At 38.3% G+C, this 27,589-nt stretch overlaps 1 protein-coding gene across 2 annotated transcripts in view; it reads right to left on the minus strand.

Annotated features, from left to right (window-relative positions):
• Nucleotides 1-3,402: 3,402 nt before the first annotated feature.
• LOC105209509 (sodium/hydrogen exchanger 9B2) overlaps nucleotides 3,403-27,589 on the minus strand; it is a 76,006-nt gene continuing 51,819 nt past the window's right edge. For both annotated transcript variants that reach the window (XM_054225750.1, XM_054225751.1), the window contains 6 exons: nucleotides 26,974-27,149; nucleotides 26,752-26,861; nucleotides 20,901-21,098; nucleotides 11,805-11,948; nucleotides 11,299-11,400; nucleotides 3,403-4,278 (listed from right to left, as the gene is read on the minus strand). In XM_054225750.1, coding sequence (XP_054081725.1) covers nucleotides 3,781-4,278; nucleotides 11,299-11,400; nucleotides 11,805-11,948; nucleotides 20,901-21,098; nucleotides 26,752-26,861; nucleotides 26,974-27,149 — 1,228 coding nt within the window. In that variant the 3' untranslated portion in view covers nucleotides 3,403-3,780. The remainder of the gene's footprint in view (nucleotides 4,279-11,298; nucleotides 11,401-11,804; nucleotides 11,949-20,900; nucleotides 21,099-26,751; nucleotides 26,862-26,973; nucleotides 27,150-27,589) is intronic.

A 27,589-nucleotide genomic window follows, 5' to 3' on the forward strand; every position in this document is an offset into this window, starting at 1 on the left:
TGAAACTCTACTTCTTAGAATTTGTATTTTTCGAAAAAGGATGCATGCGTTTTTGTGAAGATTATAAACGCGGGTATAGACACTTTGCATTTAAATTTAAGACTTAAGTCTTCTTTCTTCTTTCTTTCTGTTGTAGACGTTCTCTTGACACCAAAAAAACCAAAGTCATAAAACTTCACGAGTGCGCTTACGCGCCAAATGAAGAAAACAAGAAAACAAAAGAAATCTTAAATAATTGTTGCAGGTACAACCGAGCACATTAATGCCGCCGTTGCCGCTGCTACGACGCAGAAAAGTTCAACGCCGTTATCAAGCTGGCAAATGCCTTTATTTCTCGAGCATTTTTACGCACCGACACTAAGCTTGCATTGTTTCGTACTGGCTTTATTATCATTGTTGTGGAGTACTTTTCCACACTCTCTGCTTACTTTGATTCCAATATATTTCCACCCGCTAAGCGTATAACTGTGCTGCTAAAACAAAACAACAACAGAAGCAAATAAAGTGCGGAGAACAAGCGAAATGAAAGCATAAAAAGTGTAATAAGTACAAATCGAACACGGTATTGCCAATAAAAATGTATTACATAATTTTTTCCATCATAAAAATTGTAGTAATTGGAAGACATGCGAGGGCAAAAAATAAAAACAACAACAAAAAAATAAGAAAACAATTGAAAAGTTAAAAACTTTTTCAATGCTTCCATTTGTGCACTTCACTTAAACAAAGTGGCTGTCTTAAGTGCCGCACTCAGGATGAGTAATAATGGTTGGCGGGGCCCGTCGAAGACCTCACTCCCCATCACCGTCAAACGGTGTGTGGAACTAAGTTGCTGTAGCGAAAAACAAAATACTTAAAACACAACTCAACTACAAACATACATACTTTTATATGTAAATGTATGTGTGGGTGTGTGTGTGTCTAAATTAACATATTTACGTAGCAGTAAATGCTTTGCAAAAGTTGGCAACAACAGACCCTAGAATATGCTACAAAATCTTAAAGTGTAGTATAATCATAATACATACAAACACATTTATTTACTCGTAATGAACTGAGCTTTTACACTGAAATGGCTTCTGCCAATGCGAGATGCTGTCTCGCTTGCATTTCTTACAATTTTGATTGAAATATTTTACGAGTTTTCTACAAGATTTGGTTTATCTTATTTTTCGCCCGAAATTTATTTTCCATTTAAAAGAATATATAACGATACTTGCCATAGTTGATAGATATATACTCCGAGCTAGTTCAAGAAAATTACAAATTATAACTTCGGCTTTAATCACAACAACCCAAGCGGTCAGTTCAATAGTTGATGACTCAACCAAATGTCATCACAAACTGCAAGAAACGTCTCAATTCCAATATTGAGTAATTCAGTAGACGATCAGATATAGATAACTGCACTTCAACACCCAAATTTTAAGACACTAAGACACCTGTATGGCATCTTACGTCGTATTGCTGGAGCCATAGCTCGTTTATATAGGCCTTAATCAGATCTGCCAAAACAAAAATTATTAATAGTGTGGTATAGTACATCTGTAGAAGAATTTATGTATCTTGGAATGGTGCTTAGTGCCAAAGATGACACAGCAATTGCCATAACAAATTATTCAAGTCCAAACTCTTGTCGAGAAACCAAAAGATGAAAGCCATTGACGTGAACCAATAGCAACATTCGAAATATACGGTCCAATTAGGCTGAAAGATAACACATACCCTTGGACAAGTGGAAAGAATGTCGAATCATAAACCACCGAGAAAAGCATTCAAGAAAAAGACATATGGAAAGCGAACTAAGGACAAACCAAAGAAAAGATAGGTAGATCCAGTGATCGATGACCTCAAAGAGATGAAAGTTCCACATGTGTGTGGTGGCGTTTAGTAGCGGATCGGGAATTCTGGTAGAATATAATTGAGGATGCTATAGTTCAATCAGGACTGTCTTGCTAAGAAAGAAGAAGTAGTGCGGTATACATCAGCTGATTGTTGTTGAATTAATGTTTGTGTATTCTTTACTACTCAAGGCAACGCTGAAGGGCCAAAGAACTACGAATATAGTTTACTCAAATTAAAGATAATGCATAAGATTAAAGCCATTCGACAAATCGAGGGATTAATTTGCTTGTTTGTTTTTGTTTTGAACATTAATAACGATAAATGTCCACGTTAGACATTTGTGAGTAAAGCTTTAAGAAGTAATCATGTGGACTTTCCTTGTGGATGACTGTTTGAGTAATTTCGAGTGAAGTCCAGTAAAAATTTATTCCGTAAATTCCTTTATTGGTTTTCTTTGATCATGGGTCATTTCCTCGGTGGATAGCAATTTAATAGTTTGCTTCTTTTTGATTTGTATGTAAAAACGAGGAACCTTTCTAGACGAATCCAAAGCCAATACCATGCTCGCTAGGATCGAACAGAAGAGCGCTCAACTCACAATTTGAGATATTTGCTGAGAACAGATAGAAAAGTCCAACCAAATGTAAAATAACTAAACCGATATGGCTGAAATATGATAAGACAAGAACTAGGGTCTTATTAAAAAGGTCCCGGAAAAGTATTTTCAGACTCACAGCTACAATAACTGGGCAATGGCCATTTGGAGAACATCCATTGAAAATAGGCATGCCCTACAATAACATTTGCTGCGGTTGTGTACTAGAAGGGAATAAGAACCACAAATTTCCACTTTCTCTGTGAATGCCCAGCCCTATCGAAAATGCGACACAGGACGCTTGGGCTCCATCAGGCATCAAACCTTGAATGGTTGTCTACTAAAAGCATATCGGACAGAAGTCGGTTCATCGAGAGCATATAAGCAGTAAAAAAAGGTCTACGATTAGTGCATCAAAATGGCCCATCTAGTGCCAATTAAGCCCATAAAATATATAGCAGCACTCCTACCTTCCTACGTAGAACAGTTATATTTTCCCTGTTTTAGCCAATCGATGGAACAATATGAGAATTCGCAAGGTTTTCACAGTCTTATGATTAAGACTTGGTCAGTTCTGGTTTGATATTTAATCTTTATAACCTATGATGTAAGAACCTCTTATAATAGCATAACCGAACATGACATGAGGCTCCTAGTGACTGAGTCGTTTGGTTGTGGGTATAACTTGTTCATATTTGAAATTTTTCACTGTTCAAATAATTTTTGTGTGATTGGCGTTGCAACCGTTTAGCCGGTTATAGCCGAATCGACGATAGTGCGCCAATTTTTAGAGAGCAGATATTTTACGGTAAATAATTTTTATAAATTGCAGAAGAAAGATAGTCTCAAAGAACGTTTCAATAAAGCAATAATTCAATAATTATGGAATAATGGTTGGAAAATCTGCTCTGCGTGATGAGAGGACTTACCAGTATTTCAGCTGAAAACAAGCATTTTTTGCATACATTTGTAAAAAGTATTGGTTTTATTTATAATTTGAGTTTTTACACTATATATTTATAACTAAAAACCGAATGAGAAAAATTAGCTAAAACATCACATTAAGTAATCGTTAAGTCACTTTAAGTATTAATATCAAACCATTAAATATTATATGCAACAAAAGGAATATTTTAAACTTACGAGCTAACATTTTTTCACTTTAAAAGTGTTCCTACGCATATAATTTTGTGTTTAAATGCCGCCCACGCACAAACACACGCGCAAATCTCCGCTAAAGATAACGCCACAATGCCACAACATCAAACAAACACACAACTGTTGACCGTCGGACAGCCGGGCTGTGTGAGGCGCCAACTTATCCGCATTGTTAATTGGATTCAGACCAAGTGGTGTGGCGCCTTCGCCCTGGCCTGCGGCAATGGTGTACGCGCCGCGGAGGTGGCATCCACATCAACGCGCGCCTCCTTACCAACAGCGCCGAGCTCATCCACCGCTGCCATAGTATTGAGGCTGTTGCTACTGCTGTACTGCTGGATTTTAATGCGCGATGTTTTCAGACTCCTCGCGACTGGCGGCGTGAAATTCAGCGTATCACCGAGGATGCTGCCATTGCTAAGGCGCTTCTTTTTGTACTCTTTTTCGTTCACGTTACCATCGTTGTTGTTGCTACTGCCGTCGCCGCCGCCGCCACCACTGACATCGCTATGCTGTAACCAAAGCGGCGCTAATCTTAACATGAGCACTGCTCCCAGTGGCGCGGTGAAAATGATGGCTAACACCGAAATGATAAGCACATTGTTGGCCAAAGCGACGCTCTGCTCATCGAGCGGTTTTAATGATCTGGCCATATCCAAGGCGAGCGGACCCAGCGCGGCCTAAGGGTGAAAATGTGTTGAAAATTAAGAAACTCAAGACGAATGGCGTACAAAGAGAAAGGAGCAGAAAAAATAAAGATATAAAAACCCAAATTAGTACAAAACAAAGGAAAACACGAAAAAAAAACTTGTGTATGTTTGTGTGAATATGTCTGTGTGTAGCTGCGTTGATGGATGAAGTTATGTTGATAATAAAAATAAAGCATGAAAATAAAAGAAAGCGCAAATTAAAATATATTCGAAGTATAATGCTGAAAGTCATCCCTGCTCTCCCGCGCACCTCCTTCTCATTATACACCGTTCTTCTACACAACATTTCGTCGCGGTGCCACTTTAATGACAGCTTCTCGCAAAATTGTCGTCATGCAATCAACTACCAGACTGTCTGTCACTTTCCGCGTGGTCAACATATGCCAGCGCGCTTGCCGACGGCCACCGGCTAAGTGAGCGTTAAAATTGTACGCGTAGATGAATAAAGAAATTTACACGCTCATAAAATGTCATATTGTCAACGGCGTTGTTATTATTTAAGATATTAAATTAAACAAATAAAATAAGGTGGTCGATGGTGGTGAACGCCACAGAGCAAAGGAAGGAAGGTAGCCTTGACTACGCCCACAGGCGTGTCGGCGTTTGCAAATGTACGCTCTGTTATTGTAGGAAATCAGTCAAAAGATACAGCGGCCGATAAATCAGTGCGCTGTCATTGCAAATTAGTTTTGTGGCTGTGAGGCCATGTCGCCTGAACGGATATTTTTCATATTCAATTTAAGAAAATTAAATTAAAATCGGAGCTTAAATGAGTATGTATTTGTACATTTTACCGGATTGATTTAATTTGTCAGCAAACGAGAGCATATACATATAAGCATTCTGCTAGAGAAAAAAGCCACGTGATGCCTGTAAGCTTACAAAAAGTTCGATACGCATTTTCAGGAACTACCCGACCATTATCTTCATAATTTCTTAAAAGCGTGATATTACCGATTGAATGGGCGAAATCGGTTAGCAACCACGCCTACTTCCCATAAAACATAATTCTGAATTTCATCTGATTCGACCACTTTACAATATATACCTCAAGAGCCCATGAAAATAAAGGAATAAAACTTTACACAAACACTGTGTTTGAGTGTGCCATAACTTATTTAAAAATTGTCGAAATGGGATTATATATTTTCAAGGCCCTAGATATTCAATAAACAGTCAGCGCACTCGCGTCTTGGCTCCCACGTCACTGTTGACAGTCATAACTTTGAAGTTGTGGATAATTTCGTGTACCTAGTCACCAGCATCAACACCGATAACAGTGTCAGCCTTGAAATCCAAGGCAGAATCACTCTTGCCAACAGGTGCTACTTTGGACTGAGTAGGCAATTGAAAAGTAAAGTCCTCTCTCGACGAACCAAAATCAAACTCTACAAGTCCCTCACCATTCCCGACCTGCTTTATGGTGCAGAAGCTTGGACGATGTCAACATCCGATGAGACGGCACTAGGAGTTTTCGAGAGAAAGATTTTGCGGAAGATTTATGGTCCCTTAAACATTGGCAAGTCCAGCGAATAAAAAAACAGCGGCTACGCTGGCTAGGTCATGTTGTTCGAATGGATGAAAGTGCTCCAGCTCTAAAAGTGTTCGATGCATTACACGCTGGTGGAAGCCGAGGAAGATAGAGACCTCCACTCCGATGGAAGGACCAGGTGGAGGAGGACCTGTCTTAGTATCCAATTAGCCAATTGGCGGTGTCTACGCCAGTCAAGAAAAAGAAGATATTGAACAAGGAGAGCTCAGTGCCAAAGGATAATTTTGTACCGAAAATATCGGTAAACCTCTCAGATAATTTACAGTTATTTAAAGGAATTTATTTTCTTGTAATATTTTGTCAGAACTTCCGCTAGCTTGCATATAGGATTTTCAAACATCCGGTGGGCTTTTTACCAGGAAGGTTTTGCTGTGTGTTTGGTGGGATTGGAAGGGAATCATCTACTATGAGCTGCTCCCATATAGCCAGACGCTTAATTTACTGCGAACAACTGGGCCGCTTGAAGCAGGCGACCGGCCAAAAGCGTCCAGAATTGGTCAATAGGAAGGGTGTAGTGTTCCACCAGAACAACGCCAGACCACACACTTCGTTATTGACTCGTCAGAAGCTACGGGAGCTAGGATAGGAGGTTTTATCGCATCCACCATATAGCCCGGACATAGCGCCAAGTGATTACCACCTGTTCCCGTCTATGGCGAACGCCCTTGGAGGTGATGAACTCAAAAGAGGCTTGTGAAATGTGGCTGTCCGAGTTCGTCGCAAAAAAGGGGGGTATTTTGAAGTTGTCGTCTAGATTGAAACAGATTATCAAACGAAACGGCGCATATTTGAACTAAATCCGCACCGTAACACTTTGTTTAAATCATTGAATAAAGAGCAAAAAAGCGGAAGGATATTTGCCAAACTGAGATGTGAGATATTTTAGTACGTGAGCGTATTGTCTTCAATTTAATGTAGCTTGATGGTGAAAATTAGTGAACGCGGTCCAGGAGTTAGACCAGCACTATATACTATGGACAATGATTTTCGTTATTATAGTAGACTTTATGCCGAATGTGTGGGCCCAATCGTGTTTTATCTTAATAACATTAAACAAATGAATTGCGAGAGTATAAAATGTTCAGTTGCACCCGAACTTAGTCCTTCCATACATGTTTCAACGGAAATTCTGAAACCTCAGTGGATGAAGTACAATGTAAACAAACAACCTTTTTGCTGAGAAAATGGAGCTTTTCTTCGAAAGCAGTAAATTTCCACTAAAATCTACATTATGTTAAGATAGCGATTGCTAGGGAGTGAACTATATTTTTATGTATTCCAGAAGAAATGAAATGAAAGCTACTCAGTGTATTTGAGTTACCAAAGCTTTGAACTAACTTTGAAGATCACCCGTACCATTGAAGATTTGCTTTGTGCTAGCTCTATTTGCTATATTTAATGTATTGCAGCCTTTCATTAAAAATGCATTAACAAATTTTCAAAGGTGAAATGCGGTCTCTACAGCAAAAACTGCTGCAACAAAGAGAATTCGCGGAAAAAAGAAATGAAAAGCGGACAAACGCGTGCTTTTTGTGTGCTTCTACTTGTTGTTTACGCACATTACTTTTGACTTCGCCCTTCCCCTTCAACTGCTTTGCTCTTTGAGAGGTCTATTACATAAATATATGTTGTTTTTGTATTTGCCTACTTATTTTACAACAGCTTCCGTGCGGAGCGTTGAAAAAAAATCTTGAACACCTTTCTTTGATATGTCTTTTAAACTTAAGACACGAGGTCATGAGCAAAAGAAAAAGCCAAAGTAAATAAATTAATGGAAATAAGATGAAGTCAGAACGAAAGTTTATTTTTTAAGTTTTCCGACACAAAGTTTTGCTGGAAATATAGTCGAAACTTTTGTGTGAATATTCGACTGATTTTAACCCTTACTCAACGAAAATTCATTATTGAAATTGGCGGAATCCTTGGAGATTAAAGTACTTACAGAACGTGTCACAAGGAAAGTTTGAGGTTAGGGCCGAAAAATAAATCATGAAATATGTAACAGTTCAACTTTTTTTGTTTTGTGTTTTTTTTTTTGATAATTTTATTGTTGTTGTGGTTGCTAATTACTGGAAATTTAACAATTTCATGCTGCTTGAAACTCTCTAAAGCAGTTACAATCAATTTAAAATTTAATAAAAGTAAAAAAAAATAAGAATTGGAAAAGAAAACAACAACAACACTATTTTTTTGGCACTCGAACGCGTCACACGTCACGAATGTAATTCTCAGCGCGAACACACAGCAACCAGCAGCAAACAAACCGACCAATGTGGGCAACCGCGCAACTTACCAAACAAACAAGCAACACAGCAAGCCGCCACTACAGCAGCAGCTGCCAACAGACCGGCCAACAAGTTAGTCAACTGGCCAGCGCTCCCAAATGGGGCCGTCCGAACGAAGCCAAACGGGCGAGAAAAATGTGAATCGCAGCAAACCGCATATTTAGCCTAACAAAGTATAAGCTGACCGCAGGAGCATGCAACATATGTGCCACATGCTACATTGCAACATGCAACAAGGAAATTACCAAGCGAAAAGCGAAACCAAAAAATAAAAGTACTAGCGGCGTGCGGGAGAAGGGCAGCTAACGGAAACGCTGACAGTGAACAAGGGCCAAAATGTGAAAGAAGCGAGCTCATTGTCGAATTCATAGTCAAGCGGTGTGTGAGAAAAGCTGAGGCTGCACATATATACTATAGATATAGACATTTATTTACATTTATGCATTGCATAGGTGCCAGTCAATGCGGTCGTGTTGGAAAATAACTTTCCAAACGTGGCATTTAAATTCATCTGCCACAAGTACAAAAAGCCACAAAAAACTTCTAGCATGCACGAACATCAACTCACACACATACATATATTATGTATAATAGCAACATAATATTTAATGTCGTAATGCCCTCTGAAGTTGCTGCTGCTAGCGGGGCTGGTTGAGGACTGGGTGGGCAGGCAGTTTGGTCTTCGAATTGTGGCATGTTTTGCTGCACCGTTGCGGTTTGCCGCGGTCTCAAAGCATGTTGTTAACGTCCGGCGACATAACGGTACATGTGTTTAAATAACATCGCCACGAGCATGCCGAATATTTTGCCAAAAATACGAACATATTTCCATATACAAGTATCTATCTATATATATATATATAGGTATGTGAATTAATGTTGTCCTTATTTATTTGGTTCATTTATATAGACAAACATTCAAAATAATAATTTATGTATTTTGCTGAGAAACTTTGCTTAGAACTACTTTCTGGGAATTTTACATATTGGTTCTCCCTTCCGTTTTTCTGCTCTTTATTCAATGCTTTATAAAAATTGTTACAGTGATCGGATTTAGTTCAAATATGCGCCATTTCGTTCGATAATCTGTTGCCATCTAGATGGCAACTTCATGATACTCCCTCGTAGAAGCTCCATCCTTATTAGCGAATAACTCGGACAGGCACTTTTCACAAGCCCTTGGTGCTATGTCATATGGTGGATGCGATAAAACCTCTCATCCGAGCTCCCGTAGCTTCTGATGAGTCATCACCGAAGTGTGTAGTCTGGAGTTGTCCTAGTGGAAGACTACACCGTTCCTGTTGACCAATTCTGGACGCTTCTGGTCGATCGCCTGCTTCAAGCGCTCCAGTTGTTCGAAGTAGATGTTTGAATTAAGTCTCTGACCATATCGTAGCTCATAGTGGATGATTCCCTTCCAATCCCACCAAACACACAACAAAACCTTACTCGCCGTCAATCCCGGCTTGGCCACTGTTTGGGACGATTCACCGGCCTTTGATCACGACCGTTTTCGCTTGATATTGTCGTATGTGATTCATTTTTCGTCGCCAGTCACCATTTGCGTCAAAACATGGGGTGACTAACTCCCATCTCCTGTGCGATGTCCGAGATGTCACATGCCGGTCTAACTCGATGTTTTCCATGCTTTGATCGCTCCGAGTCGTCGAAACCATTCCTCCGCAGTTCGAAGTGAAGAGTATCATTCTCCAAAACACCATTAATCTTACGGTACGTTTCTCCAGCGGATTTGCCTTTTCGAAGGTAAACTTTAAAATAGTCATGCATAGTGACGTTTTGTAGGTTATATCAAAACCATTCAAATATGTATAGTAGTGCCGATACGAGCTCTGTAGCGATTTATATTTGCCAACCTAATATATTTTCTATACTTTAGAACGCCTGCTAAGTAAACTTTTAAGCAATTTCTTCCAAATTTCTTTGAACCTAAAAAACACTCTCAACCTATTTCTTACAAAATACCGAAATAAGTCAGTGATAGCGACAGGAGATATCTCTCCTATGTATACTATGAGAGAAATCCTAACCTAACTGCCTTAAAATTTAGATCTTTTATCAAAAATCTATCATATGATCTAGGTTATTGTATTAAGCTAAAAATTACTTAATACTTTTTTTATATCCACGAAGATCACTTTCATTAGACCCTTTCCAATATATTTGAAATGTTTGTTTAAAGTCGTCAATGGTCCAAGGATTGCTGGCATATGCTTTTGTTTTAAATAACCCGATCAAAATTTACAAATATTACATCTTTTTGAGTTTCAGAGGTTCCCAGAGTTCCCAGAGGTTTTAGTGTGAGAATTTAAAACTTTTCCTTCTCACTGCGGCATAGCATTCTCTCAATCTTATTGAAACTACTAGTAACTGTTGAAGGTCTCGACATTTTCCATCGATTTCGATTTAATACGATTGTTTCGCTTTGTTTGAAAAATATGTACTGAAAAATATACATAATGGCTTGGCACAAACTCTGGTCCAAAAAGTTTCTTTTGGATCCTACTCGGCTAATTTTTTATGGAACTTGAATAGATTTCTTGTTGGAGATTGTGTATATTCGAAATTAAACAATGAAGTAATCAAATTAGACCTATTTCTGTGATTGAGTGTTGAAGAAGATATCATCGAAAGAAAAATCTACTATAAGGACCTTCAGGAAACCTACTAAAGTTCAAATACAGAATAAATTCACTCTGCGTATATCCATTGGATATTACTCTCTGCCCAAAATTCTTGCCCATATAGTAGATATTATCATCAATTACCCAAAAGATCGAGCGAGTATAAAAATAAAGCAATGAACTGCAATAAAACCATTCTCACCGCTAGATTGAGTTAGACAGTTTCAGCTCATTCTCCTAAAGTCATGAAACATGAATATTTCTTCCGAACATTATGAAAAACCCTCCTGCAATGTTCTAATTCTAATACGAAAGGTTGTTATGTTCGTTAAGAGAAGGCTGATTCCTATTAAGTCATATTAAGAACATCCCTAAAACGAATATGTTTCAATTGTGTTAAGTATGTAGCTATGAATGTAAAGCAAACGTGACACAGCCAAGGGAATTGGCACGAAAGATGACAGACGAAATGGAGCACTGAAAACCCGCTACTTTGCGAACGGAAACTTACTTGGACAGTTGCTTTGGAAAAACCGGAAATTGTAATATAGGCGCGTTCCTTGCGCGTCAGATCGCCGCCATAGGTGGACAAGTAGGCGAAACCCAAACGGAACTGGAATTAAGAAAGAGACAAAGAGAGGTGCTTATCAATAAGAATCGAATAAATATTAAAAAATATATATATTTTTTTAAACACGAATGTGATTGGACATGATTAGTCTGCACACCGTAATTTGGATCGACAAAAGCTCACAAAATTGCTTGCGAGTTGCTGAAAGCAAGCTTTATTGTATGTGTGGACTTTTGTGGTCACAAACAACAACAACAGTCCGAAATGTATTGCAACTACTGACTGGCGCACAGAAATGCCAGCACGGTAGAGGACGGTGCGTCAGACCACCAACACATTTTTGACCGCCACCGCCGCATAGTGCAAATAAACCGCACCGCAGCGCACCGCAAAATAAATTTGCAAAATGGCAAAAGTTGTTGCACAACACAGTCGAGTTTAATTACCAAACTTCCGAGCAGCACCAGCAGTGCACCGTAGCCGACGACACGGCCATCCAATACGGCGAAATTAATTTCTTTGCCGATGAGCGAGAAGGAGACAGGCTTCAGAAATTTCCACAATAGGTCAAGACGCGCCGGCACCGTCGCCTGCAAGTAAATAAAGCACAAAAAATAAAGAATATTAATGGAAATCGCAAAAAGTAGAGAATAAAAAATGGAAAAGTTGGCTGGGCGTGTGGTGAATTTAGCGTTAATTGATCGCGAAAATATTCATAAGTAAAATAAATGAAAAGTTTTCGTTTACCATTATTTACATTTATGATTTGTAAATTCAGACAAAAAATGTATGAAATAAGTTGCTACAAAAGCGCAGACGTCTGTATGTATGCATTGGTGCGTAATTGAAAGGTTGTCCAAACACCACAGTCTGAGGAATTTTAATGAACTTGGCTTATGACAGCTGTCAGACTGAAGCTGACACGGCGAGTGTGAAGAGAGGTGCTTAAGGGAGATGATTAAGATGTAAAGGGTGATTTTTTAAGAGCTTGATAACTTTTTAAAAAAAAAAAACGCATAAAATTTGCAAAATCTCATCGGTTCTTTATTTGAAACGTTAGATTGGTTCATGACATTTACTTTTTGAAGATAATTTCATTTAAATGTTGACCGCGGCTGCGTCTTAGGTGGTCCATTCGGAAAGTCCAATTTTGGGCAACTTTTTCGAGCATTTCGGCCGGAATAGCCCGAATTTCTTCGGAAATGTTGTCTTCCAAAGCTGGAATAGTTGCTGGCTTATTTCTGTAGACTTTAGACTTGACGTAGCCCCACAAAAAATAGTCTAAAGGCGTTAAATCGCATGATCTTGGTGGCCAACTTACGGGTCCATTTCTTGAGATGAATTGTTCTCCGAAGTTTTCCCTCAAAATGGCCATAGAATCGCGAGCTGTGTGGCATGTAGCGCCATCTTGTTGAAACCACATGTCAACCAAGTTCAGTTCTTCCATTTTTGGCAACAAAAAGTTTGTTAGCATCGAACGATAGCGATCGCCATTCACCGTAACGTTGCGTCCAACAGCATCTTTGAAAAAATACGGTCCAATGATTCCACCAGCGTACAAACCACACCAAACAGTGCATTTTTCGGGATGCATGGGCAGTTCTTGAACGGCTTCTGGTTGCTCTTCACCCCAAATGCGGCAATTTTGCTTATTTACGTAGCCATTCAACCAGAAATGAGCCTCATCGCTGAACAAAATTTGTCGATAAAAAAGCGGATTTTCTGCCAACTTTTCTAGGGCCCATTCACTGAAAATTCGACGTTGTGGCAGATCGTTCGGCTTCAGTTCTTGCACGAGCTGTATTTTATACGGTTTTACACCAAGATCTTTGCGTAAAATCTTCCATGTGGTCGAATAACACAAACCCAATTGCTGCGAACGGCGACGAATCGACATTTCACGGTCTTCAGCCACACTCTCAGAAACAGACGCAATATTCTCTTCTGTACGCACTGTACGCATTCGTGTGGTTGGTTTAATGTCCAATAAAGTAAACTGAGTGCGAAACTTGGTCACAATCGCATTAATTGTTTGCTCACTTGGTCGATTATGTAGACCATAAATCGGACGTAAAGCGCGAAACACATTTCGAACCGAACACTGATTTTGGTAATAAAATTCAATGATTTGCAAGCGTTGCTCGTTAGTAAGTCTATTCATGATGAAATGTCAAAGCATACTGAGCATCTTTCTCTTTGACACCATGTCTGAAATCCCACGTGATCTGTCAAATACTAATGCATGAAAATCCTAACCTCAAAAAAATCACCCTTTATGTTCTTTAAAATTAATTTAAAGTTTTGGTGGGCTTATCATTACAGTATACATATGACTTTATAATTGCCAATAAGCCATTTTATGTTTAAGTACACATTTTGGCTGGTTCATCAATTTAATATTTAGAGTTTCAAAGTTGCGGTAATGAGCACCGAAATGTGAGCAATACCTGCTGTGGTCGGTCGCTTTTCCGATAAACATCAAAATCGGTAAATATGGCAAAGTCTTCGAAGATATCTCTTTCATGAAAAAGCTTCTCGTAAAATTTAGTTTGACCTGTAAAGTCGGCTTAAAACTTATCGATTCTTTTATCTGTTTGCTATCAACAGGTCTGCCTATAATCTATTCGGTAAGTATTTTCAGAATACCTGCCTAGATGATATGGCCGTTCGCTGATGTGTTCCGAAACCAAAGGATGAGTTGTAGAGAATGATATTGACATTCAGGACTCGATTATTCTCATCTCTATAGAAGCGAAGGCTTCTTCAGTTCTGAAAGGGACAAAGCCCTTTATTTTAATAGGTCCTTATATCCTCAGGGATAACCTACGGAAAGGGAAATGAGCAAGTAGGAATCGCTACTGCCTGTAATTGCCTGGATTTCGTCACTACAAATTGTTTGTTGGGGACTACAACTATATAAAGTTTAAGCAACTCATCCCTCTTCCAACAAACTTGCAAACTAAGGCATATAGTAGCTCTATATACTGGTCACTGCAGCCTAAGGTGCTATCTGCACAAATTGGGGATTTGCTTGCCAGATCGATGTCGGTTCTGCTACCAGGAAGCTGAGACACCTGAGGATCTACTTCTTGACTGCTTGCGATTGCGAGTAAATTGAGTCCCTTAAGAGAACGTGTCACCTCCTTTAGCCCGGGAACTCTATTAAATTGTCTTGACATCACGAGGCTATATGAGATACTGTGATGAGAGGCGAAAGTACAATTGACCATAGGTTGCAGTGCGATCCTCTAAATATTAATCGAAAATTTCGTTCTCAAGAGCGAACATACCTAAATGGACGATTACGACTACAAACACGTCTGCAACCCGAAATTTTTCTTATTATATTGCATTTCTCTGCAGAATTCAAATCAGAAAAGATATTTTGAGGAATTCTACAAAGTCTATGACTTTGAAAAGGGTACTTAATCTTTTTCAGTTTGAATCATCGTGACTTTGGAATTTTAATTTTTTATTAGGGATATTTTTTGTGATCCAAAAGAATAAACTTGTTGTTTTCAGCCTCAATTTTTTTCCGGTTATACATTTAAATGTTTACTTTAATGGTCTTGGTCACAGTTAATTGGCTTCTTTTGTCTACCGTTTACCTTCTGTCAACTGACCTACTTATTGAATCACACTGACAAATTTTTAACTACAATATACTCGTAATACGAATATACCGGGGGGGGCATAGCCAAAGCAACTTTCCATTTTCTTAAGATTCAAGTTCCCACTTTTTATACGCTAGTGAGATATAGAGTTTTTTTGTGGTTTTTTTTTTTCATTCGCATTAAAGCATACAATAATCCCAAATACAAAATTGTAGAATATTTTTGATTCAATTGCCTGTCTATTAATAATAATAATAAACCCAAACGATTACCCTCCTCCCGCCCAACCTACGCGTGGGGCGCAGTCCGCATACGAGCAGAATTTGCCGAGTCTAAAAAGGCAAGAGATTTTTAAGCGTCCAGTTCTCAAACTGCTCAACTACAGAAAGAAACATTTCAACAGCTGAGATTTAAAAATGTATAAAAACAAAAAAGTTAAAAATTTCTGTATATTACTTATTAAGAGAAGACAAAATAGTTTTTTTGATGCTAAATATTGAGTCAGATGGATCAAATGTGATGGAATGAGAATTAAAATCCTGATGGCCTAAACTGCCTAGTAAAAATTGTTTTTGAACGTACTCAAGCATATCAGAATGGGATTGATAGCTAGGATTCCATACCACAGAACTATACTCCAATATAGGCCTTACCAACGTTGTAAGAAGAGTTTTAGTAATATACGGATCACTAAATTCTTTAGACCAACGTTTAACAAAGCTAAGAGCACCTTTAGCTTTTAAGACAATTGAATTTACATGAGAATTAAAATTTAGTTTAGGGTCCATAGTAACTCCTAAATCAACAAAGCTAAAAACTTGCTCTAAACTGAAGTTATTTATTACATATGGAGAAGGGTCAACAGATTTACGGGAAAATCACATAGTTTAGTAAGATATGAGGATACCCATTCAAGAAGTCTTGGTTGAAAACCAAGAAGATCCAGTTTTTACAAAAGAAATGAGTGGTTTACTCTATCGAATGCTTTACTAAAGTCTGTATATATAACATCAGTATTCTTATTATCCCTAAAACCCATTGACACATGGTTTACAAATTCAAGCAAGTTTTTTACTGTAGATTTCCCTTTGCAAAATCCATGCTGAGCAAATAAAATTAAAGGAGAGATTAAGAAAGTTATTTGGTCAGTGACAATAGCTTCAAAGGTTTGGGTATAGCTGACATTTTAGCTATACCCCTATAGTTCTCAACAGATGATCTAACTCTACTTTTATGCAAAGGTATTATGAAAGAGTTTTTCCACATTGCCGGAAAAATACCTTGTTTAAGAGATAGGTTGAAAAGCTCAGTTAAGGACAGATAGATATATTTTGCACAATTTTTAAGAAAGCTTGAGGGAATCATATCAGGGCCATATTTAAACGAATTTTTTAACGTAACTAAATAATTTAAGGCATCTGTTTCAGAAATAATTGGTGTATTAATTACAGTACTCGGACATAACACTTGATGATATGGCACATTCATAGGGGAGTTTGAACAATAATTGGATTTGAAGAATTCTGTAAACATATTAGAAAAAATATAATTGTCACATGACATTGTTGATTTATATTTCATCGCGGACGGAAAATTGGATATCATACGTTTGGAGTTAACAAAACCATAAAATAATTTCGGATTACGAATAATATTATTTTTTACTTTGATTATGTAGTTTTTATAACATTTTTTGTTAAGTATTCCTATGAATAAATTCGAAAATCTAACTCAATTTTTATTTGTCTTATGTCAAAGCTCTTATTCGTTATTAAAAAGTATTAAATAGATTCGTACACATTTTTATAGAAAAGTAGTAACTCCACCACTGCTTCAACAAATGATTTTTACAACCAAAGCTATTGAACTTCATGCCAGTTGCCAGCCGTCTCCAATGCAGCTAACAAAGTTAATCGACCACTTAATATTAGCTATTCGATCCACTTTTCTTGTTTACTGAAACTGGCAACTGAAGAGTTTAGCCGTTTTTCAACTTTGACACAGAAACCGTTTGTTGTTTTTGTGACTTACTACATTTTTTGTTGCTTTTGTTGCACGCTGTTTTTCAACGACAGCTAACATCAAAATTTTTTCCTCAGCACGAGCACGAGTGTGTCACCGAGGCAAAGCCAGAGTGCAGAAACGAAAAACCAAACAAAATATTTGCATTTCCTCACAATTAAAAGTGTTGACCATTTTCCGTTTGTTTCCATTTCCGTTCGTTGTTTACCACTCAACTCAATTGCTGTGCCGCACTGCCTATCTACCTGCCAAAGGACCAACACACCATACGTATGGTACATTGGTCGATAAACTGGCTAACTGATGATTTAGAAGCGTACTTCCCAGCGCGCCTTACTCTCTGTGTCTCGTTCTTTGCTTCATTGCTGCTCTTGCATTGACTTTTGTCTCGGCGTCGTCGTTGATGTCACATGCTTCACCGGCACTTGGTCGGGCTGCCACTTGCACTTCCGTCAAGTGTCTAATGAATGGCATGAAACACATACTTGGCCTTTTAAAAGACACACAATAACACTGACTGGCACAACAAAAAAAAACAACCACTACAAAAACAACAATAGCAACACACTTGCAATATAACAACAGTTGTGCGATAAAAAATGGAGTCAGTCAGTTCGAGTGGGCTTTGTTGTGATCCGAGAGCCAGGCGTTGAGACAAACAAATGTGTAATATGGTGTGCAATGAGCAGCCACTTTGGCAGCTATAAAAGTATGCTGTGCATAAAGTGCAACAAATAAAAACCATAAAACTTGAGTATGAAAACAAAATACACTGGCATCATTTCAATTACATTTGCTTTTGATATTTTCTCTTTTTACTATGCCAACGCCTCTTTCGCCTTGGCAGCACATAAGAAAAAACAAGAAAAACCTTCATAAAATCTCAATATATCTCTATATGCAAAGTGTAAGGCCACGACAGACAGCTTTTGTTTATGCGCAGCTCTGTCTCCTTCTGTCTCAGTCTGCCAGTGCGTATGAGCAATGCAGTTGAACTTAATTTTTTTCTCTGCCACTCGTCTGTACTTTTAGTTGTTGTGCGAAATGCCAAAGCGATGAGAAAACAAATCAACTGTCATAAGCTTCATTGCCTTGTGAAGTGTCAACAAAATGTAATAGCATGCAACTGCACAGCCACACACGTAGAAGCATACTTGTGCGGGCGTCGATTGTTGTCTTGCTTGGCTGCCTTATCGGAAAGACGTCAGTCAACACACTCATATGCTTGATATCAAGTTTTCATATGCATGTGCGACAGTTTTTTTTCTGCTTCTGCTGTATATTTCTTTATGCGATTTTCTGCAAAAAACTCTGTCCGTCAAATGTTGCGTATACGCCGTGTCGTATTTAATATGCGTTCGTAATGGAAACAATCAGTTGCTGGTGACTTTAGTTTTTGTTAACTGTAGTTGCTACTGAATTTTAATTCAGGAGAATGAGATAAAAAACAACAACAATAAGAAAAAGGTCAAGGAAAAAGGAAGTGATGAAATGAAGAGGAAATATCATAAATATTCGTGCGAAATTAGTGCAAATTTCAAGAACAAGAATCATAATTTGATTTAAGTAGAAAAAAATATGTATGCATGTATATATATTATTTTATATTTACAAAGAGTATATATAATAGGTGCAACATTCCGTCATTCATTCCATAACTTCCCCAGTAAAATGCCTTAGCCGCGTGTCTAAAAATAATTTTGGAGACATTGAAAGTTTGAAAACCCTAATATTAAGTATATGGGAGCTAGGGAAAGTTATGACCCGATTTCATTCATTTCTGGCACGGAGACATATTATTAGAAGAAAAATACGGAGACATATTATATTAGAAAATATATTTTCGAGTTCGACATATAAGACCTTGAATACTTATGGTCCGATTACGGTACGATTTTTAGAAGGGTGATGCCATACTATAAATTCAGTATTTGTGCAAAGTTCTGTTCCGATATCTTCACTAGTGCTTACTTTATATATTGTAAAGTAAATTATTCAGAACGACTTAAGAGTTCTGGTATATAGGAAGTAGGCGTGTTTTTGAACCGATTTGGCCTATTTTCACAGCATATCATTGGGAAGACAAGAATATAAGTATTATGAACCGATTTTCATTGAAATTGGTCGAGTAGTTTCGGGGATATGTTTTTTGACCCATAACTGGGCGAACCCACGCCCACTTAAAATTTTGTTTACAAATTTGAGTGCAGCTCTTCTGTACCATCTTTATAATGAAATTTAAAATTTCTAGTTTTCTTTACTGAATTAATGGATTTTTAGTAGTTTTCAACATAACCTTTGTATGGGAGGTGGGCGTGGTTACAATTCGCATTTCTTCATTTTTAGACTATATAATGAAGTGACTGAATAAAACGACTCCTGAGAGTTTCGTTGATATAGCTTTAGTAGTTCACGAGATAAAACTTAGTAGGGGCTGGGGTCACACCCACTTTCCAAAAAAATTACATACAAATATGCCCCTTCCTAGTTCGATGCTTTGTACCAAATTGTATAGCTTAATTTATGGCTTTGTTATAGCTCTTTATAGGTTTTCGATTATCGCCATCTACGAACTTAACTTTTTATGGTGCCAAGAAATACGTGTACCAAGTTTCATCAATATATCTCAATTTTTACTCAAATTACAGCTTGCACGAAGGGACTCCAGAGCTAACTAGTTTAGTTTTAGGACTAACAACCAACTGTTAGGTGAACAAAACTATTATACTCTCTTAGCGACTTGTTGCGAGAGTATAATTATTAGAAATATTCGACGAAAACAATGAATAATTCTGCCTTTAAGCTTATTCAATGTGAATTCAATTATACTGTTTTGTATTTTTAAATAATATATTACAGAAGTGAAAGAAATCTTCATACTATCATTTTCCTAACCTTCTGGAAATGCAATTTAGGGGATCTCTTGATAATTATAAGCAATATATCAACCCAAGAGATCATACAATTTCTATTAATTATACAATTGTCTGCTGTTTTCTTACAGATTTTTGCGTCGATGCTTCAGCTCTACAACATATACCCTGAAAATGGTAAGTTTCACTCAGAATTTTCATTAAAAGCTCTACCAAAAAAACACTCACTTCCAATTATGCTCTATATGGCGACAACTTTACGTACATTTCTCTCTTTTTTATGCTGCCTGATCAAAATAATTTCAATGAACATGTTAAAAAAAGATCCCCAAATCAGATAAAACACTGTGCCACAAGTCAAACTTAATTTTCCACAGAACTACATTTCTAGGTTAATGTAAAATCCACACTTTCCCAATTGCCGAAAAAGCAGAAAATACGCTTGCGAGCAACAAATTTTGGTTATATGTATTTGGGAGAAAAATCTCCTCGACAAACGGAAAAAATACATTTGACAGGCCTAAAGCGAGCAAAAAATATTTAACCTTGTACAAACGCAAATTCACCAAAGCAACCATGTGTGAGTGCGTGTGTGTGTTGCATATGCAACATAAAGCCAACATGTCAAATGCCAAAGACTACATTTTGCAACTGCAACACAGCCAGTTGTCATTTCAGAAACGACCGTTTCCAAATGGACGCCCACGTTGCATGCCATACACAAACACACACACCCATACACATATGCAGCAATACGAATGCGCTCAAGTATACAAACAGAAAGTTTGTAAGGAAATCACTGTTTTGGCTGAAAAAAAACATTTCACTTAGCTTAACTGAAAGCCAATTTGAATGGAAAGATCTGTGTGACCTTTAAGCCTACAATTGTAACTCAGCGCTAGTACTTTAACTTTGTTGTTGTAGTTTTTTTTCTGCACTCTGAATGAGCTCATATGCAAATGAACCCACACGCTTGAGTCTTAGTTGAGTTGGCAGCGCTGCAAAAACAAAATAGATAACAGCAAAAACTTACATTTTCATTCTCCAACTGACGTTGACGTTGTTGCGCAGTCCACTGCCGCTGTTGGCGTTTCCAGCCGAGGCCGGCAAAAAATGCGATCGTCATGCAGCCAAGTGCACCAGCTGAGGGATAACCAATGGCTCGACTGCCCATCACGGATATCGTGCCACCCAAGATGGTCAAAACAAAACGCAATCCGTTTAGGTAGGGCTGAAAATGTTTGGAAAAAGTGTGAAAGCAAATCAGTCTAAGCATAAACATACAAAACAAATAAAGTAAAGAGTGGTTTAGGTAAAAAATAAGCCGAAATTTTTCGTTTGAAAAAATCTCTAGTTGTTGGAAAATTATGGCTATGGTAGTATACATTTTGGGGAAGCTCTATATAGCTACTGAGATGGAGAGAGAGACCGCTAGATTCCAATATAATTTTGAAAACTTTTTGTCTGTATAAGTATAATAAAATCAGGACCGGTCCCACCAGAGTCGAATGGTCCAAGAATTAAAGGTCCAATTGAGCTCATATATGAAGTAGATATATACAACAACATATAGTTAATAACAGGGAAAGAAACCCAGAATCGAAAAAATCTAATATATTAAGTTGGCAAATATCTCCCTTCCGCCTTTTTGTCTTTTGAATTTTGCGGCTATGTAAAAATCGCTACAGAGCTCGTATCTGCAATACTATACATCTTTGAAAGGCCTTGACATAACCTACAAACCGACGCTATGCATGATTAGTTTGGATTTTGCGGTCAACAGTTATAGGCGCGTAAATCTGGAGTTCACTAACGCCGAAATTCTATTTTAAAGTTGTCCTTCGTTAAAGGCAAATCCGCCAGAGAAACTTTCAGTGAGATTAATGGTGTTTTGGGGGATAGTACTCTATCACTTCAAGCTGCGGAGGAATGGTTTCGACGATTCAGAGCGGGTGAAAACGACCCCATGGGTAAGTCAGCTGGCAGAGGACCTGTGACGATGAATACCGATCAAATCATGGAAAACATCGAGTTAGACCGGAATGTGGCATTTCGCGACATCGCCTAGGAGATGGGAGTTAGTCACCAAACCATTTTAAACCATCTGCATAAGGCTGGATTCACAAAAAAGCTTGATGTTTGGGTGCCGCATGATTTGACGCAAAAAAACCCTCTGGACTGCTGAAACGGAACGAACTCGACCCATTTTTGAAGCGGATGGTGACTGGCGACCAATAATGGATCACATACGACAATATCAAGCGAAAACTATCGTGGTCGAAGGCCGTTGCATCGTCCCAAACCGTGGCGAAGCCGGGATTGACGGTCAGGAAGGTTTTGCTGTGTGTTTGGTGGGATTGGAAGGAAGGAATCATCCACTGCTGCTCCCATATGGCCAGACGCTTAATTCTACCATCTACTGCGAACAACTGAACCGCTTGAGCAGGCGATCGACCAGAAGCGTCTAGAATGGGCCAACAGGAAGGGTGTAGTGTTCCACCAGGACAATGCCGAACGCTTCGTTGATGACTCGTCAGAAAGTACGGGAGCTCGGAGGTTTTATCGCATCCACCATCTAGCCCGGATATAGCGCCAAGTGATTACCACCTGTTCCTGTCCATGGCGAACGCTCTTGGTGGTGTAAAATTAAACTCAAAAGAGGCTTGTGAAAGGTATCTGTCCGAGTTCTTCGCAAATAAGGAGATGGACTTCAACGAGGGGGTATTATGAAGTTGCCCTCTAGATGGAAACAGATTATCGAACGAAACGGCGCATATTTGAACTAACTCCGATCACTGTAACACTTTTTATAAAGCATTGAGTAAAGGAGCAGAAAAGCGGAAGGATATTTGCCAACCTAATATTTGCTGCCTTCTATTTAAAAACCAACTAGTGTGGACGGAGAAATCCCGGACTTTGTGCTGAATTGAGCGCACATTCTAATTTGAAACAAAGACGAAGACGAGCTTGGAAATTTTCATTGGAGTCTTGAGTCAGTCAGGCAGTTAGTTTTAACTTGCGTGGGAGGTTATTTACACCAAGAAAAGTAAGGCGAGCTGGACTGTCAGCCATCTAGGCTCAAAAGTTTGATTCGCTGATTTCTTAGTTTGCAGGTAGATATATAACGAAAAATATAAATATTCATCGATATAATTTTCCTGCAATTTTGGATTTTTTCTCAAAATATTTCTATGAACAGGCTTTTCTGGCTTTCAACTCTTATAAGCTATTAGTATTTTAGTATTCTATTTATTACCTGTCCCCGTAATTTAATAACGAAAAAATGAGTTCGAAACCAATGCATTCAATATTTCAGTAGTTCCAAGTACAGCACAATGCGACAAAAAATGTTTAAATTATCTAAAGAAGACAGTGAAGACCACCAATTAAGCTAATAATCTCCTGTATAATCACTTATGTTTTAAACTTTTGAATATCTCTAAAGGTATCCATATACATTGCACCACATTAAAGCTAGAATATTCAACGCTTGCTGTGGTAAACTCGTACGTTGCGGCATACAAACCGAAGTGAATGAACTTAATTCCACTGCCCTAAAAAGATTCACGCTCATTATACATGTCCTTGGACGCATACTTTTGCTCATCATATCACTTAATTTCCTATTATCCTTTCTATAGCCTGCGTACGGATATATTCTTATTAACAACACTCTCGCTTTCCCCTCAATCGCTCTTTTTGTGCATTATGCGGCACATGTGAAGAAAGAGCAGAAGGAGTGAGCGCCGAGCGTATCAAAAAACAGTGATCACTTTCAACACACTCAAACACAATAAGATCCAGGCGCTGCAAGGCCAACGTATTACTGCGTCGTATGCGTTAAAGTTACAACCTTACATAATAATAAAAATCACTAACAATACTGCGTACTAACGTTGTGGTACTGCAGTATCACAAAGAATTGGCGAAAAATGCTTTGACGCAAAAAAAAAACCAAGCAGCTTTCTCGTTGCGGTGCCATTGTCGGGGTTGCTGACGAGCGTGCATATGTAATGCACTCAGTGTATGAAAATTTATGCTCAAAACTTCACAGTTTGGGGATTTTTTTTTTATATTTGCTCAAGCACTTTGTAGTTTTGTGCGGAAGCTTTGATGTTACGCAGATTTTTATGCTACTCAAACAGGGTGGAGGCTCATCTTTTATTTGTGTTACACAATCGACAAACGAGGGGTCCCAAAGTCTTCAAAACACTTCAAAAATGACGGAAAGTCTATCGCAAAGAAACAGTACTTGGGTTGTAAGAGAGCTCAACTCGACTATCGCTCCACCAAAGGACTTCGACACTTCAAGAAATTGTTTTTTGGCGCCATGACCTTCTTGAAAAGACTGAAAATAAAGTGTATTACTCTAAACTATAATCATCGGCGTGTTCTGAGGATATATTAAACTTCATTAGCTATCAAAAATTCTAAGCGGAAAATCGGCTGGAAGAGAGAAGCTATAGAGCATCCATAAAAACTCTGACTGTAAAGAGAAATTACGAAAGTAGGACTTCTGTGACTCGAAGACTAGATGCGGAAGTATTCCGTAATTATAGTTTTTTTGTATGCCTTTTTTGTATAAAAACGGTTACAAAAATGTCGCCGTCGCTAGCTACTACTTTTGACCATTCTTTCTGGCAAAAAGTGACATTTTCAGTTGAGAATAAGTTTAGGATGCAAACAGATCTCTAAAAATATTTTGTTGGTTTCATGTTGACACAAATGTTCAAGTTCGATATAAAACGATTTAATCGATTTAATCGATCAGTGCTTGACTCTAGAGACAAATGTCGAGAATTCGGCTCAAAAAGTGACATTTTCAGTTGAGGATAAGTTTGGGATGCAAGCAGATCTTTACAAATATTTTGTTGAGTTAATGTTGACACAAATTTCCAAGATCGATATAAAACGATTTACTCGATTTAATCGACCAGTGCTTGACCCTAGAGACAAATGTCGAGAATTCGGCTCAAAAAGTGACATTTTCAGTTGAGAATAAGTTTAGGATGCAAACAGATCTCTAAAAATATTTTGTTGGTTTCATGTTGACACAAACGTTCAAGTTCGATATAAAACGATTTAATCGATTTAATCGATCAGTGCTTGACTCTAGAGACAAATGTCGAGAATTCGGCTCAAAAAGTGACATTTTCAGTTGAGAATAAGTTTGGGATGCAAGCATATCTCTACAAATATTTTGTTGGTTTCATATTGACACAAATGTTCAAGATCGATATAAAACGATTTACTCGATTTAATCGACCAGTGCTTGACCCTAGAGACAAATGTCGAGAATTCGGCTCAAAAAGTGACATTTTCAGTTGAGAATAAGTTTAGGATGCAAACAGATCTCTAAAAATATTTTGTTGGGTTAAAGTTGACACAAATTTACAAGATCGATATAAAACGATTTACTCGACCAGTGCTTGACCCTAGAGACATCTATTGCAAAACGGCGGAAGCAAAGTTGATGACACTACAACAACTGCAATATTAAGACGAAATTATTGATTTGTAACATATGGAACCAAGATTATGTCCACTCCAAAAAATCAACTAAGGGTCTTACAATTTGGTAGAGTCATAACAAAACTCGGGCTGTAGATCTGCTATTTACTCAGTCTTCGACGATCCTAAGAAGTGTGTGTGTGTGGATTTTCGCCTTAGAATAAACTGCAATAGACCCAAGCAGCCCACCAATGGTCAAAAAATAATAAAAGTTTTGCAGAGGTAATTCTTGAGAGCCAATCTTCGAATTTCATTTCGTAATTATATATTGAGGTTATGGGATAAGTTCGACGTTAAGCTTCTACATTGAGACTTTGTTAACCAATTTAAAGAAATTATCTCGTTCCAAATTGTCTTCTATGATTAAAAGTTCAGACAGTCAGTTGACCCTGTACTGGCTCAGACCCACTTACACACACACACACAAAAGCTTTCAATATGCAACAACCCGTCTAGCAGTGCACAGAGCTGGGTGGCCGCAGCTGCAGCAATAAATGTGCTGCCGAAATCGGTACTGGCGTCGAACGACTCGAGTGTTAAAACGGAACCCCCGCTGCGTGAGGCATAAAGAAATAATAAGACTGGTGATGATGATGGCGGCGATGCTTGAGTGCGAGTGCCGTGGCGTACAACGTTTGATTATGTGCGCCATTAACGGTGCAACTTGCAGCAAATGTGTTGGCGGGCAAACGCACACACAACGCATGTATTTTTGTGTGAGTGTGTGTGTGTGTGTGTATGAAAAAACCGGGGAAATAGATATGTGATGCACTTGATATGTGACGTTTCGGAAGTGATATGGGGTTTGTGCGGCAACAACGTAGCTGCGCTGTGCCATTGTTACTGTTGCAACAACGCGGCGCTTACGTAAGACTTTGTTACAGCGCAATTGTGGCGACGAAGATTGCAGCAGCCGCAGCCGCAGTCTCAGCAGCAGCAGCAGCTCGTTTGCGCGGCGCTTTATGAACGATAAAATGCAGTAATTTCGAGATACAACGGTGACCTCGCCGCGTATTGGGCACTTATGCATGCGAGTGTGTTTGTGTTGAGTTTTCGGGTATGCGTGTGTGTAAAATTAATAGCATTAGTTTTAAACTGCTTTTGTTGCTTGTACGCGAGTGCGCATGCATGTAAGTGGCTGTCATGGCGCGCGCCGAGAAGTATGCTAAAATATTTCAAAATAATCTTTTCACTCTATCTTTGTTACTCAATTCGCCGAGCTCAATGTTAAAATGGAAAATAATAATCAGCTTTATGCCAACACATATGAGTGCCATAGTGTGTAACGGTATAATAAACAGTTATTTAAAAATAACATTTTTATGCTTTAATCTCATATTTATTTTCAAAAATATACCCAAAAACCCACTTACCGTCTTTGTGGAGGGCAAAATGGTCAGCATCAATCCATAAACATATCCAAATACAATGCCAATACCAATGCCAATGGGTCCCTGCAGTATCTGCTCCGTCAACGATTTATCTATAGTTAAATAGCACACATTAAATACAGTATATTAAACTCAATTTAACACTAGCGTACGCGGCAAAACTACTATGTCGGCGGCGTAATTAATGCGCGCCAATTTACTAACCCGTGGAAAAGATGACGCTCATAAAGACGCCGAAGAGAAAAATCGCAACGACGTCATTGCAGCTGGTCATGGCGTATATTAATGTGTGTATGCCGCTATTCAGGCCCAGCCGTTCCTCGCGCAGCTTCAGCATGACGGTGACGACCACGTTCGGAGAGACTGCGGTGATGACAAGCCTGTCAGTGTCGTGGATTAAAAGGGGAAAATTCCATGTTATTTAATGGCATTAATGAGCGCGCGATTTATGTGAGTTTGCGAAGCGTTAAACATGTTTTAGACTTTGTGGTGTGCGTGGTGTGGAGTTTCATTTTGAAGTTAAAGTTTAAGCGAGTTGAATAATTAACTTAAATTTAAGTATTAATTGATGTGATTAGTTGTTGAAATTATAAAGAAATTATTTAAGTGAAAATATAAAAGCGCGTTGAACTCATGTCGTGTACAAGCATCCTCTTTGCTGAATGTTGAAACAAAGTCTTAACCTCAAATTCATTTTGCTTGTGGTAAGAATTAAAAAATGTTCCTTAACTAAGACCAAAGTGCTCCGCTCCACGACTTCTCACTCAAGATATATAGTGCCTTAAAGAAGTTTACCATCCTTTCCCCTAGTTTAGCTTTT

Source organism: Zeugodacus cucurbitae, chromosome 2 (genome assembly GCF_028554725.1).
Source record: "Zeugodacus cucurbitae isolate PBARC_wt_2022May chromosome 2, idZeuCucr1.2, whole genome shotgun sequence".
Classification (NCBI taxonomy): Eukaryota; Metazoa; Arthropoda; class Insecta; order Diptera; family Tephritidae; genus Zeugodacus; species Zeugodacus cucurbitae.